The sequence below is a fragment of the Gopherus evgoodei genome, chromosome 2 (assembly GCF_007399415.2).
Source record: "Gopherus evgoodei ecotype Sinaloan lineage chromosome 2, rGopEvg1_v1.p, whole genome shotgun sequence".
In the NCBI taxonomy this organism is placed as follows: Eukaryota; Metazoa; Chordata; order Testudines; family Testudinidae; genus Gopherus; species Gopherus evgoodei.
Genome location: NC_044323.1, coordinates 118,676,084 through 118,688,570, shown reverse-complemented (window position 1 = coordinate 118,688,570; position 12,487 = coordinate 118,676,084). Strand labels below are relative to the sequence as shown.

The window sequence follows — 12,487 nt, the reverse complement described above, 5'->3', positions numbered from 1 at the left end:
AGCTGTAAAGCAGACAAGGACAAACTGTGGTCAGCATCAGTTTAGCCAACTGGAGCTAATCCCTGCTCAGAACAGGCATTACCTCTGGCTAGCTGAACTGGTGCTGATCACTAATTTCTCCATGGCTATTCTTCCAGCAAAATCAATTGCGGAAATGGTGCTATTTTCTTCTGCAAACAAGGCTCTAGTCTAGATGCCACATGAATCTTACTTCCTCTCATGTGTGCCTTTCACTATGCTGAGAGTATCTCTGTGGATGGTATTCTGTCATATCCATTTACTATATCAGATGGAGACAAGAAAGGATTTTTGGCATCTTGTCTCTTTGGATTTTTCTTTGCAGCAATGAAACCACCAGTGATGTGATGTTTAAAATGTAATAAAATTTCTGACATCTGGTAGGTTCTTTAACTAAAACCTCCAGACTAAAAATCTCCAGAAAGGTAAATGGAGCATTTATGTGAGCTCCTTTATGCAGGTGACTATACTCATAAGTGCACATGGCAAAGAACTTCCCAGTCATCAACTATTCATTAGCTGAGACAGCTAGAAATGCTGACCTTGCCAACTGCTTCAAGAAAAAAGGTAATTTGCCAGTCCACATCTGGGAAAGCATATACGAGACCTAGAATCATTCTGAAACATAGGGCCTGATACTGCAAGGTACCGAGCGTTCTTAATTCCCATTTCTGTTGGCTTCCATGTAAGATGGGGGTATTCAGCCCTTCTAGGTAGTAGTGGACTTACCTTGTAGGAATTTTGTCAAACACTGTTCTTATGGATCAAGAAATTGCTACTCAAATTATTAAGGGATGTTCTGCACCCAATATATTGCCACATCTAGGCCTTGCACCATACTCCACAAGAGACTGAAGTCTGCTTTTAATTTTCAACTCACTCCACAGCTGTGAAACATGGAAAAGCTACTGTTAATCACTGAAAGAACTGGAATGACTAAGTGAACGTATGTATGTGTAGGGAGAGGTTAGAGAAGTGTGGGAGGGAAGAGGGTGAGTGGGTGTGTGTATGTGAGAGAGAGACAGACAAGGGTTGGAAGATGTGAGAGGAAGAGAAACAGGGTTGGAGGAGGTGTTCATGGGGTGCGGGTTGATGTAGTGGGGGGAGATTCAGGTGTGGAGTTCAAGGATGTGTGTATTTGGGTAGAGATGGAACAGAGCAGGGAAGTGCAGGAGATGTGTGGAATGGCCCCTGGTTTTTGTTTCTTGTAACACCTACTTTCTTCTCTGCTTTCTGTGGGGAGACCTTAACTGAGAATCTCCTGCTTTCCCAATGTTTAAGCCTGAGGTTTTGAAGCTCCATGTTCTGGAAGAGTACAGGGAATGGAAGGCACTGTTGTACAACAGCAATCCTAATTCCACCTTAGCAAAGTTATTTGTGATTAACTCAAGGCCCATGTTACAAAAATCGTACATTAGCTAGGAAACCTGCAGCACAATCCACACTAACTAAAGAACCAGCTGAATAGGGAGCAAAACTTCAAAACTAAATTCCAGGTATTTGACTGTTTTTTAAAAATGTTATCTTAAAACACTACTTAATGAGAAGAAATATTTTCCACAGCAGAGAGGGCTCAGTACAGATGTACGGGGCAGCGCATTGTTGTGCTACCCCAGAAACAGACCAGGAATCTGCTTTCATTACCTTTTGGCTCCACAGAGAGTGATTGTGATGTTGCATTCCATATGTTTATGGAAATATGTTTATAAGCGTAAATATGATGTAACTGGAATATGCTTTATGCAAAAGGTCTCTTGTAAGGTATCATTACAAAGCTTATAGTCTACCAAGTGTGGTCATCCTATTTGTATAAATGTATCATTCTCGTATCTGAAACTAGAAATATGAAATATAACTCTGAGGTCCTATTGTAATTATGCAAAGTGTGGGCTATTAATGGTGGTTTGGAATCTTGATGGCTCCCATCAACTAGGACAATTGGTTGTAAATGTCTCTGTTTACTTGCAAGGCTTCCTGTGAGTCAGACCAGGAAGAATGAAGGCTTGGGGTCTCACAGTACATGTGACCCTGTCACCTGGTACTGGAATCCATCTTAAACCTGGTACTTTTCTATTTAGAAGGAGGGGTGGGAACCCAAAGAGACAAAAGATTCCCACCTTGTGCCAAAGCTATATAAGGGGGTGGAATGGAACAAAGGAGGTTCCAGTCATGAGAAATCCCCTAGTTACCACCTGAGCTGGCGCTAACAAGAACTGTACCGGGGAAAGGATTGGACCCAGACTAGGAAGGAGTCCAGTCTGTGAAAGAAGCTTATTGGAACATCTCTGAGGGTGAGAGTTTATCTTAATGTATTAGGCTTAGACTTGCGTGTTTCGTTTTATTTTGCTTGGTAACTTACTTTGTTCTGTCTGTTACTACTTGGAACCACTTAAATCCTACTTTTTATACTAAATAAAATCATTTTTGCTATTACCGTAATTAACCCAGAGTAAGTAATTAATACCTGGGGGAGCAAACGGCTGTACATATCTCTCTATCAGTGTTATAGAGGGCGGACAATTTATGAGTTTACCCCGTATAAGCTTTATACAGAGTAAAACAGATTCATTTGGGGTTTGGATCCCATTGGGAGCTGGGTGTCTGGGTGCTGGAGACAGAAGCACTTCTTAAGCTGTTTTCAGTTAAGTCTGCAGCTTTGGGGCACATGGTTCAGACCTAGGTCTGTGTTGGAGGAGACTGGCACGTCTGGCTCAACAAGGCAGGGTTCTGAAATCCCAAATTGTCAGAGAAAATGGGCTCAAAGGTAGTCTCAGCACATCAGGTGACAGTCCCAAGGGGATTTCTGTGATCGAACCCATCACAGTGACATACTCGGCACCAGCCCTATATCTTGCTTAGCGTGTATCCCTAACACAGGCTGGAATATTGGAGCGCTGCCCATTCCCTGCCCAATCTTGCCCACTTCTACCTGCATGTGTGGGGAAGGGAATATAGCAGCGCTATGGAAATTGCACAGCCCCGTGCAGCTACCCAAGGTATAGATAGTTGGCATCGTAGATTAAGGGGGAACCTTACAGGAGTGTGTAGAAGTGTAGGAAGGGCTACAGACTGGCTCTTAGATTTTAGAGAATAGAGAAATGTTAAAAGACCTTCATTCTGCAATTCTTTGTCCAAGCTGTGCCTACTATTTAGTAATAAATAGTGTTTTAGCAATAATAGTTCAATTGCTTGCCAAAACAATTTCCAAACATTAAGTATATTTACTTTTTCAAAAGGTTTCACAGTAGAAATTTGAGCAGTGACAACTAAACACAACTTTATTGTCTAAGCTGTAAAAATAAATGATTGTAAAATGCCATTTGGTAAACCATATGGATTCAATGGCAGATGGAATTTCTAATCTAGGCTAAAACTTGAAACATGTGAGACAGACTTAACTATGCACTGCAAACATTTGTTTGTTTGTGTTTGGTTTTGTTTGTTTAAGAAACTCATGTTTCTTACATTGTACATGAAAAATGAAATCACTTTTTTTCCAAATGGAAAAAAGGGCTTGGCATCAAACTGTGGACTGTGTTCTTTTTAAAAGCAAGTACATCCAATTATGTACTCACGAAAAGCTGCTCCTGCTACTTAAACAAAAAACAATTAATATGTCAGTTCAAAGCAAGTTCACTGTTACTTTGGTGCCCATAGTAGCTCTGAGATTAAAGTTATCATCCTCTTCCATTATGAGGTTTTAGAAACTTTATTAATAAAAAGGTTCTCCCTGGGAATGAAGACAAATATTTTGAGGAAGATAGGACTTCCTTTGGCAAGATCCTTTATATATCCTGATGTTTTTTCTGGTCCCATAATAGAGAATCAGCCAGCAAATACTTCAAAGATATTTTGGTCAAGGTCACAGTATAGTAAAAATTAGAAAAAAAGATTAGTTCCAAGCCACATTTCTCTTATTACTCTTCTTTGAAATAAAGGAAAATTCACTAGCATTGTGTTCTCCAGAGACCACACTGCTATGGTTACTAAAGTACAACAGTCAAGGCCTGGAGCCGTGCTTTGCTCAGAACAGATTTTGAAGTCACGCAACATGGGTACTAAATTTCCAGAGTCAGTTGGCTTTCAGTGTATCTAGAGCTGTTTCATTTAGCAGTCTGTTGATAGTCTTTGCATCACATATGGGTGGAGTTATTCTTTGATGATCTGAATAATAAGCTTCTGTAAGTGGTACAATCATCCCTAACTTTCTCCATAATGTCGTCTACTTAAGAACACTACTGGGAAGATGCAGTCAGCCTTTTTAAATTTGTACCATAATGGATCCGTCTGTTCCCTTCCACTAGTGTTCTTAAAAATTCACAATTACCCTGCATAAAATTCATTTTATAATCCTTAATTAAGATGCTCTTTACAAGCCAAAAAAATCAAGTCCTTAGAACTCTGATATCAAGCTGAAACACAAAAAGACTATCCAAAGAGATATACCACTGTATCTAGCATACCCTTTTGCCAGAGTAGTAGGATAATTCATAGCACTCAAAAGGTTTGTGTATATGTATTGTATTTACAAAGTTACTTCAAAGGGACTACTTGAGTGAGTAAACACTGCCCCGCATCATTAGGGGTTGCTCAAACTGAGGAGATTTAAACTTCAAGACTCCCTTATAAGAAATGGAAAGGGAGGTGGATATTTTTTGCTGTTTTTAAAATTAAATAGGCTGCTAGAGTTGTTTTTAAAATTATTATGAAGAACAAGTTTAAGCTTTGTTGTAATGTGCATTGTTTGCCTAGACTGCTCAAGACCTGAATGCTTGTGTAGGAGAAACTCTTTGAGTTGGGCTTCTTAAATACCTTCATGCTGTTTCACATCTGATACTCCTTGATAAAACATAGGAGTCAGAGGAGCCAGTATGGGGGGGTGACGAGGGTCATGTGCCACCCCCACATAGGCACACCCCTCCATGGGTCCCTCCTCTTTTTTTCCCATGGCACCCACAAGACCCCCACTTTTCCAGCGGTGCCCCCCCCCAGGCCCTAGGGTGCGTGGGGGCTTTGCCCCTGCACCTTTTTTTTTCTACTGGCGCCTCTGATAGAAGCCTTGTCTTATAACAGGCTTAATCAAAAGTGATATAAGCTACAAAAGTGAGATCTTGTAAGATTTGCCGTTTTCATAATGTAATAAAAATACGGTAATGATAAATAATAATTAATAAATAGTGTGTAATAAGCATGTCATAAAAACGAATTTTATATTTCCAAGATCATTGCTTTTATAATTTATGTTGAGGTAAAGGAGAAAATCCCCTGGAAATATTCATTTTTAGAAGGGGGTTCATGAAACTTGACAGTTTACTGAAAGGGGTTTGCGGGTTGTTAATGTTTGGGAACCACTGGTCTAACTGAAAGAAATGATAGAAAAATAGCTACTATTTCTTTCCTTCTCATGTGTATTTGACAATGCTTTTTGTCTAGCCAATGTAATTATTTCCCTTTTAATAATCAGTTAGTTTATTAGTTTTCCCCTGTTGGTTGTGTGGGTCTATCACACAGTAGCAGGGGAAAGAAATATTTTAAAAAACAATAGGATAATGTGGTTGGAAAATGACAAACTTGCAGCTGTAGTATTTGAAACTCGTTGGGTAGCAAGGTGACTGCATAAAGCTGGTGAAATTCTGTTGACTCATTCCAGCAAGAACAGTTTCTTAATTTCACCCTAGACTTAAAGGAGACAGGAGTGCCTATCCACAGAGAGGGAAGTAGGACAATGGAGGTGCTGAATAGAAGTCCTACAGACAGCACAATTCCCAGAGAAAGTGTAGTCTGTTGTATTATTCTTTTGAGATTACTAATAGAGTCAAATTCCGAGAAGCGGGTGTGTTTGGACACTAAGACACCAACTCTGAGCCCATGTGCAACACTGAGGGCAGGGGAGAGACTATAGCTGGTTGGAATTTTTTTTTATAAGACATTTTTCTTCAGACAAGGCAGATTTGTCAAAACCGAAGCAGGAAAGGGTTGATTTCTATTAGTTTTCTCATTTCAAAAACTGTTGGAAAAATAGTTTCAAAATTGTCAACGTCTCTTTTCTACATTTTCAGTATGAAAAGTTCTGTTTTTTCAGTTTGAAATGATTTTTTCATTTAGAATTTGACACTAGGGGTATAATAAAAATTAATTTGAAAAGGTTAAAATTGGAATGAAACATTTTGATTGACCCAAACTGAATTATTTTTAGATTGTTAGTTCATGATGTTTTTGAGATTTTGAATTTTCATCCTGGTATGGAAAAGGAAAATTTTTCAAAATTATTCCTGGAATGGGAAAACAGTTTCCTTCCAAGTTCTGGTAAAGACTCAATACATTCACATTACTTTATATAGATAGATAGATAGATAGATAGATAGATAGATAGATAGATAGATAGATAGATAGATAAAAATTTACTAGATTTCCAGTGGACTGTGTCCTTTTAAAGATGGACATATTCCTATCATAGTCCTAATTACAAAGACAACGGAAGGGAGCAGAAACACTGAAAAGATCTCTTGTATTCTGCCTGCCACTAATTGGAAATGACAAGCAGTGCTGAACAGGCGCAGAAAGTAAATGTATGTGTGCAACAGAAGATAGTGAGTCTCTCCTGACCCCAATCTATAGGTGTCCTTTATAGCTATATTCTCCATAAATCATCCCAAATGACTGAAGCCAGATCAGATTATGTCATCTGTGGAGGAAGTGTACAGTTCACAAAGGCAATTGAAGATAAAAGGATTAATACTGGGAGAATTTTTAAAAGTGGCATTAACTTAAAACCCACAAAGATAGTCTGTGAAAACTTTGTACAAAGACAGTATTTTGAAAATGTTCTGATGACCATACCATATTTGAAAACAATACAATACAAAGGTGAAGTTGTGAGTTTAGTGCAGGATTTGTTCTAGTGAGAGTATGCTCTCTTAAGACTGAATTGTCAGGAGATGTCAACATTGGTTGGAGTTGACAAGTGATTCGTGATCACAACAGATGGTAAACTTATCCATGAGGGTTCCATCAAACCCTTAAGTGATTTCTGATGTTCCGAAACCCTTCCCCCACCACAACCCTAACCCAATAATCCTCTATTTGTGTTTAACCTCTAATTCTTCTTTTATTTTAAGTTTGTATTTAAATAAAAAACAGGAAGACAAATTTCTTGCACTCAGACTAAAGTTCAGACTAAACTACTTTTTTCAACATCAGAGTTTATTAAGTACTGATTACACAAAGTTGGAAAGGAGGAAATGGAATTACACTAACACTTTAAAAAAATTACAGGAAACTGAGTAGGAAAAAGGTTTCCTGTGTTATTTCCTTATACAAAGTGTAGAACAGCACCGATGGGATGTTTTCTACTATATCATCCCAATTCATCTTGGAATGAAATTTGAACATATGTTAATTTAAGTTCTGATTCACATTGTATTAGTAGATGCCACCTGAAAATGTCTCCTTGTGCTGTAGTACATATTTATTCATTTCTCTTCAAAATAGATTGCAGAAATCCTATTATTCACAGTCATTTTTCGAGTAATGCAATAATGCCTCTGATAATAAATTTCATGTGCCAGGAACCAAATCCTGGAGTCTTTACTCAGCCAAAAGACCCCTTGACTTCAAAAAAATTAGAACCAGTTCAATTGATTCACATGCAGCTGATGAGATAGTGTCAGATGTCACTGATAATTCCAATAAGAATAGGCCTCCTCTGCCCATTGTGGAAGGCAGATCATTAATGTCTTGAGCAGGGGTTGGCAACCAATTTTTGATGGTATGCAGGGCAGGCTGAGCCGCTCAGCCTGCCGCTGCTCTGGGGTTCCCGCTGCTGGCCCCTTGCCAGCTGGGGTCCCCACCGCCGCAGCTCCACTCAGCACCAGCTGCTGGCCTGGGCAAAGGAACCCCAGGCTGGTAGGGGACTGAGACTTGAGCTGGCAGGAGCTAGGGCTGAAACCCCAGAGCGGGGTGGGCTGAGCCACTCAGTCACTGCTCTGGGGTTCTGACTACTGGCCCCTTGCCAGCTGGGATCCCCCCTTGCTGCAGCCCCACTCACCTTGCGCAGGCCTGCTTCCAGACAGGGTCCAGACCTGCGGCCCTGCTCAGCCCTACCATCCGCCAGCTCCACTCACCTCAGCTGCTGATCTGGGGTTCCAGTTGCTGACCTCCTGCCAGCCGGGGTCTGGATCTCCAGCCTTCCTCAGCCTGCTTTCTGGCCTGGAGTCCCTGCAGGCCACCCTGGGCTCTGCTCCTGGCCTTGGATCACTGTTCTGCAGTGTCCCCACTGTGGCCCACGGTTATCAGCCTGGGACAGTGAGGGTTGCACACAAGACTAGAGGGGGTGCAGCTCAGCACCCTCATCTTAAAATTGCTTATATCAGACCACACTGCGTTTGACCTTATCGCCATTTTTTTCCCCACTGAGAGTTGAAGGGAACATTTGACAAAATGGCAGCTCCTAAGAACGTGAAGCTAAATGTCCGATCATTTCAGCCTGCTTGGACAGACACATTTGGATTTATTGAAAAGAAGCATAGTGCTATTTGTGCTTTCTGTTATGAAAGTGTTGTTTGTCGCACATCAAGTGTTCGACGACATTTTGAAACGAAGCACGAGAAAACCTTTCTTGACGAAGCAGGCAAGACTGAATCAATCAAAAAGGCAGTAGCAGCCTATGAGAAGCAAACCAGTGTTTTTAAAAGCTTAAGTGTAAGTAAAAATCAAGCTACAGAAGGAAGTTACAAGATTGCACAGTGCATTGCAAAAAATGGAAAGCCGTTTACAGATGGGGAATATATAAAAGAAGTTTTTCTCAGCAGTTCAGAGATTTTGTTCAATGATTTGCCAAATAAAGATACAATCATATCTAGAATAAAAGAACTGCCCATCTCTGCCAGAACAGTTGAGAGATGCATAAGTGAAATGGCAGAAAACATTAAGGAAAAGCAGACGTCTGCATTGAAAGACACAGCAGTGTTTAATGCTGCAGTTGATGGGAGTGTGGATATAAACGACATTCCACGTTTGGCAGTTATTGCAAGATATTGTGCTTCTGATTAAATCCAAGAGGAACTTTGTTGCCTAAAACCCCTGCATGGCACAACAAAGGGGAAGATATATTGGAAAGTTTTGTAAACCATTTTGAAGAACGAGGAGTTGACATCAGAAAAATATTTTGTGTGACAACAGATGGTGCTCCTGCCATGGTCGGAAAACAGAAGGGATTTGTAAAGTTACTTGACGATCAAATTGGCCGCCCAACAGTCAAATTTCACCGTATCATCCATCATGAAAACCTGTGTGCTAACATTTCTAATTCAGAGCTTAAGAATGTGATGAATACAGTGGTGCGAATTGTGAATTTCCTTGTTGCTCGATCTGCTTTGACTCACAGACAATTTCAAGCATTGCTAGAAGAGATGGACAGTGCTTATAATGACATCCCACTTCACGGCAACATTCAGTGGCTAAGTTGTGGCAAGGTTTTGGTGTGCTTTGTAAACTGTTTTGATGCAATCAAGGCCTTTTTGTGGGAAAAAGAACAAAACTACCCGAACTAGATGATAACAAATGGCTGTGTAAGCTCATGTTTCTAACTGATATCACCGCTCACCTAAACGAACTCAACCTCTGTCTCCAGGGTGCAGGGCAAACAGTTCTAGATCTTTATGAAGCCTGGCAAGCATTTGTTGTGAAACTAGCAGTTTTTTCCAGGGATATTCAAACTTCTACTTTCCGCTACTTCCAACTCATAAAAGAGCTATCGACACATTGCACTGTCAATGTCGATGAGATTGGAAAGTACATGCAAGAACTGGAATCAGAATTTTCTGACAGATTTCAAGATTTCCAGCGATTTGGCCCAATGCTTTATTTTCTAATTAAACCTGAAAAGTTCAACGAAAGCGACTTGGATTTGTCTGTATTTCAGTGGATGGGTGTTGAAGATTTCAAAATGCAACTCATTCAGTTAAAAAGCTCAGAATTGTGGGCATCAAAGTTTGTAGATCTGCAGAGTGCACTTGAAGCTACCAAGAGAGATCATGGGGCTTCTATTCTGACCTGCTGGACATCCTTGCCAGAGAAATTTAACTGTTTGAAGAAAATTGTGTTTGCAATGCTTTCAGCATTTGGATCTACATGTGTGTACAGGTCTTTTCACACATGAAATCTGTCCTCTGTCCCTCTCGGAGCGTGTTAACAAGTGATCACTCAGAAGCCTGTGTACAGCTTAAAGTATCCAAATATGTGCCAGACACTGGAAAACTCAGCAAGGAAAAGGATCACTCTAAACTAATAAGATCTGCATTTTAATTTAATTTTAAATAAAGCTTCTGAAACATTTTGAAAACCTTGTTTACTTTACATATAATAGTAGTTTGGTTATATATTTTAGACTTATAGAGAGACTTTCTAAAAAACATGAAAATATATTACTGGCACACAAAGCCTTAAATTAGAGTGTATAAATGAAGATTCGGCACACCACTGCTGAAAGGTTGCCGACCCCTGGCCTTGAGCAAAGTTAGTCTCAGCAGCTGGAGTGTGTCTGAAGTCACACTGAAATTTATTATATACATCAGTACTTTCTAAGTGTTCCTGTAGCCATATGGCTGCCATTCAAGACCTGTAACAATTATATCTTACATGTATATGACACTTATCACCTTAAAAAATCCCAAACACAAATTAAATACAGTGGGAGCCCTTAAAAATTACACACTTACTGCTTTTGCTATTATATATATTGACTGTATTCCTTATACATTTAGAATGGGGAACTATTGCAAATAACAACATTTACTTATAATCAAATGGCAGGTTTTTTTTAAGGGCACTATGTGTATACAGGCATTGCTTCACTTATCTGTGAAATGTAGCCATCTCTGGGGCAGACTTTAGAGGCTATTTAACAATGAATAGCAGCGCTACTTTTAAAGAAGATTAGTGGGCTTGATTCTCAGTTACACTAAGGCCTCTTTATGCCACTATGGCAACAGAGGATCTTTAAGGAGATGGAAATAGTTCTGCAAGAATAACATGTTCAGAGATCTTCCCTGATAATGCAGAGCTAGTGTAAGGGTGCTGCACCAGCCCTCCACCTAGCCTTTGTCAGAGGCAGAGTGGAGGTCTATCCAGTGTGTACTGTGGCTATTCTCTGATTTCTAGTGCCTACAGTGTCACATGACCAGGACATGGGCAGTTGTCCCTAGTGGTTGTAGCAGGAGTCAGGCCTAATGGTCCAATCAAGCATCAGGCCTAGTGATTAGAACATGAGTTAGTAGTCAGAAATTGGAGCCCAGGGTCAGAGCTGGAGTCAGAGGCCAGGTGATAAAGCCCAGGGTCAGAGCCAATGTCAGAGGTCAGGAATTGGAACCAAGGGTCAGAACTCAGCTACCTGGAGTGAGGCAATGCAGGGGAAGGGCTGAGAACAAGGCAGGGGCTATCAAAGCCACAGGCACATGCTTTGAGCAGCCAGTGAACTGCTGCTGCTGGCCTTAAGAGTCTGTTTGCTGTCTCTTCCAACCAAACAGGTGTTGTAGCCAGTCAGGCAGCCTACAACGGGCCAGCTGCACTTGTTAAATTGCCACTACAGGGCCTGCTGCCAGAATGACTCTGCTACAGGCCCTGACTCTTGACACGTGGGAAGCCATGGAAAGCTGTTTAAATTAGAGTAGCTCTTAGGCTGCTCTAACTCACACCAGAGATCAAGCAAGTCCCTGCATAGTCTCTCAGGTGTGCACACAGGTAACTAAAATCAATCTCCACCACCATCCCATGCTTGCTAAAAATGAGAATCAGGCTCCATATTTAATTGAAACTACCGAGAAATTTAGTTGGAATTTGACTAAGACTCCATAGCTGATGCAATTTTTGCAAGAATAAAGGTAACTGGATCTTTTGTATCCACAATAGTTCTGGACTTTGATTTTGCATCCCATTCAACAGCAGACACTTCAAGTAATACAAAGTCTAACACAATGCAGGGCCATTTGTTCAATACTGACTCAGGCTAAATAACCTTTAATAAATCACCAACATCACTAAGTTGTATGTGTTATCTTAGAACCAGAAATGATAGCACTTATCACTCACTTCTTGTAGAAGTTCACCTTCTGGTATGGCAGTCTCACTGGATAGATAGTCTTTTATTGTGTCACCAACTTGCTTCCTACAGTGCTTTTCTTGAATGGCTGTTGAAAAAAGTAATTAACAATATATAAATATTACTGATAAGTGCTTTTAGTTACTGAAAACTTACTGTTGGTTCTAGGGAAAGAAACACATATTTCACAGCTCAGATATTTTTATATAAAATTCTTTCCTTGCTCGTCATTATACCTATCACGTTATTTTTACTGGTTATGTTTTTTCTGTTATACTCTACATATAAAAAACAACAACAAAACCATAGGAAAGCAGCATAGAAGACAATTGACATGTTGCCACGCTGCTTTTGTTTACAAAAGAATACATG

The 12,487-nt window shown here is 40.2% G+C and overlaps 1 protein-coding gene across 1 annotated transcript in view; it reads right to left on the bottom strand.

The window, feature by feature from the left end:
• Positions 1-12,487, bottom strand: part of AHRR (aryl-hydrocarbon receptor repressor) — a 112,045-nt gene that overhangs the window by 29,719 nt on the left and 69,839 nt on the right. Inside the window, exon 3 of the mRNA XM_030549368.1 lies at positions 12,106-12,203. Within this exon, the coding sequence (XP_030405228.1) occupies positions 12,106-12,203 (98 nt within the window). The remainder of the gene's footprint in view (positions 1-12,105; positions 12,204-12,487) is intronic.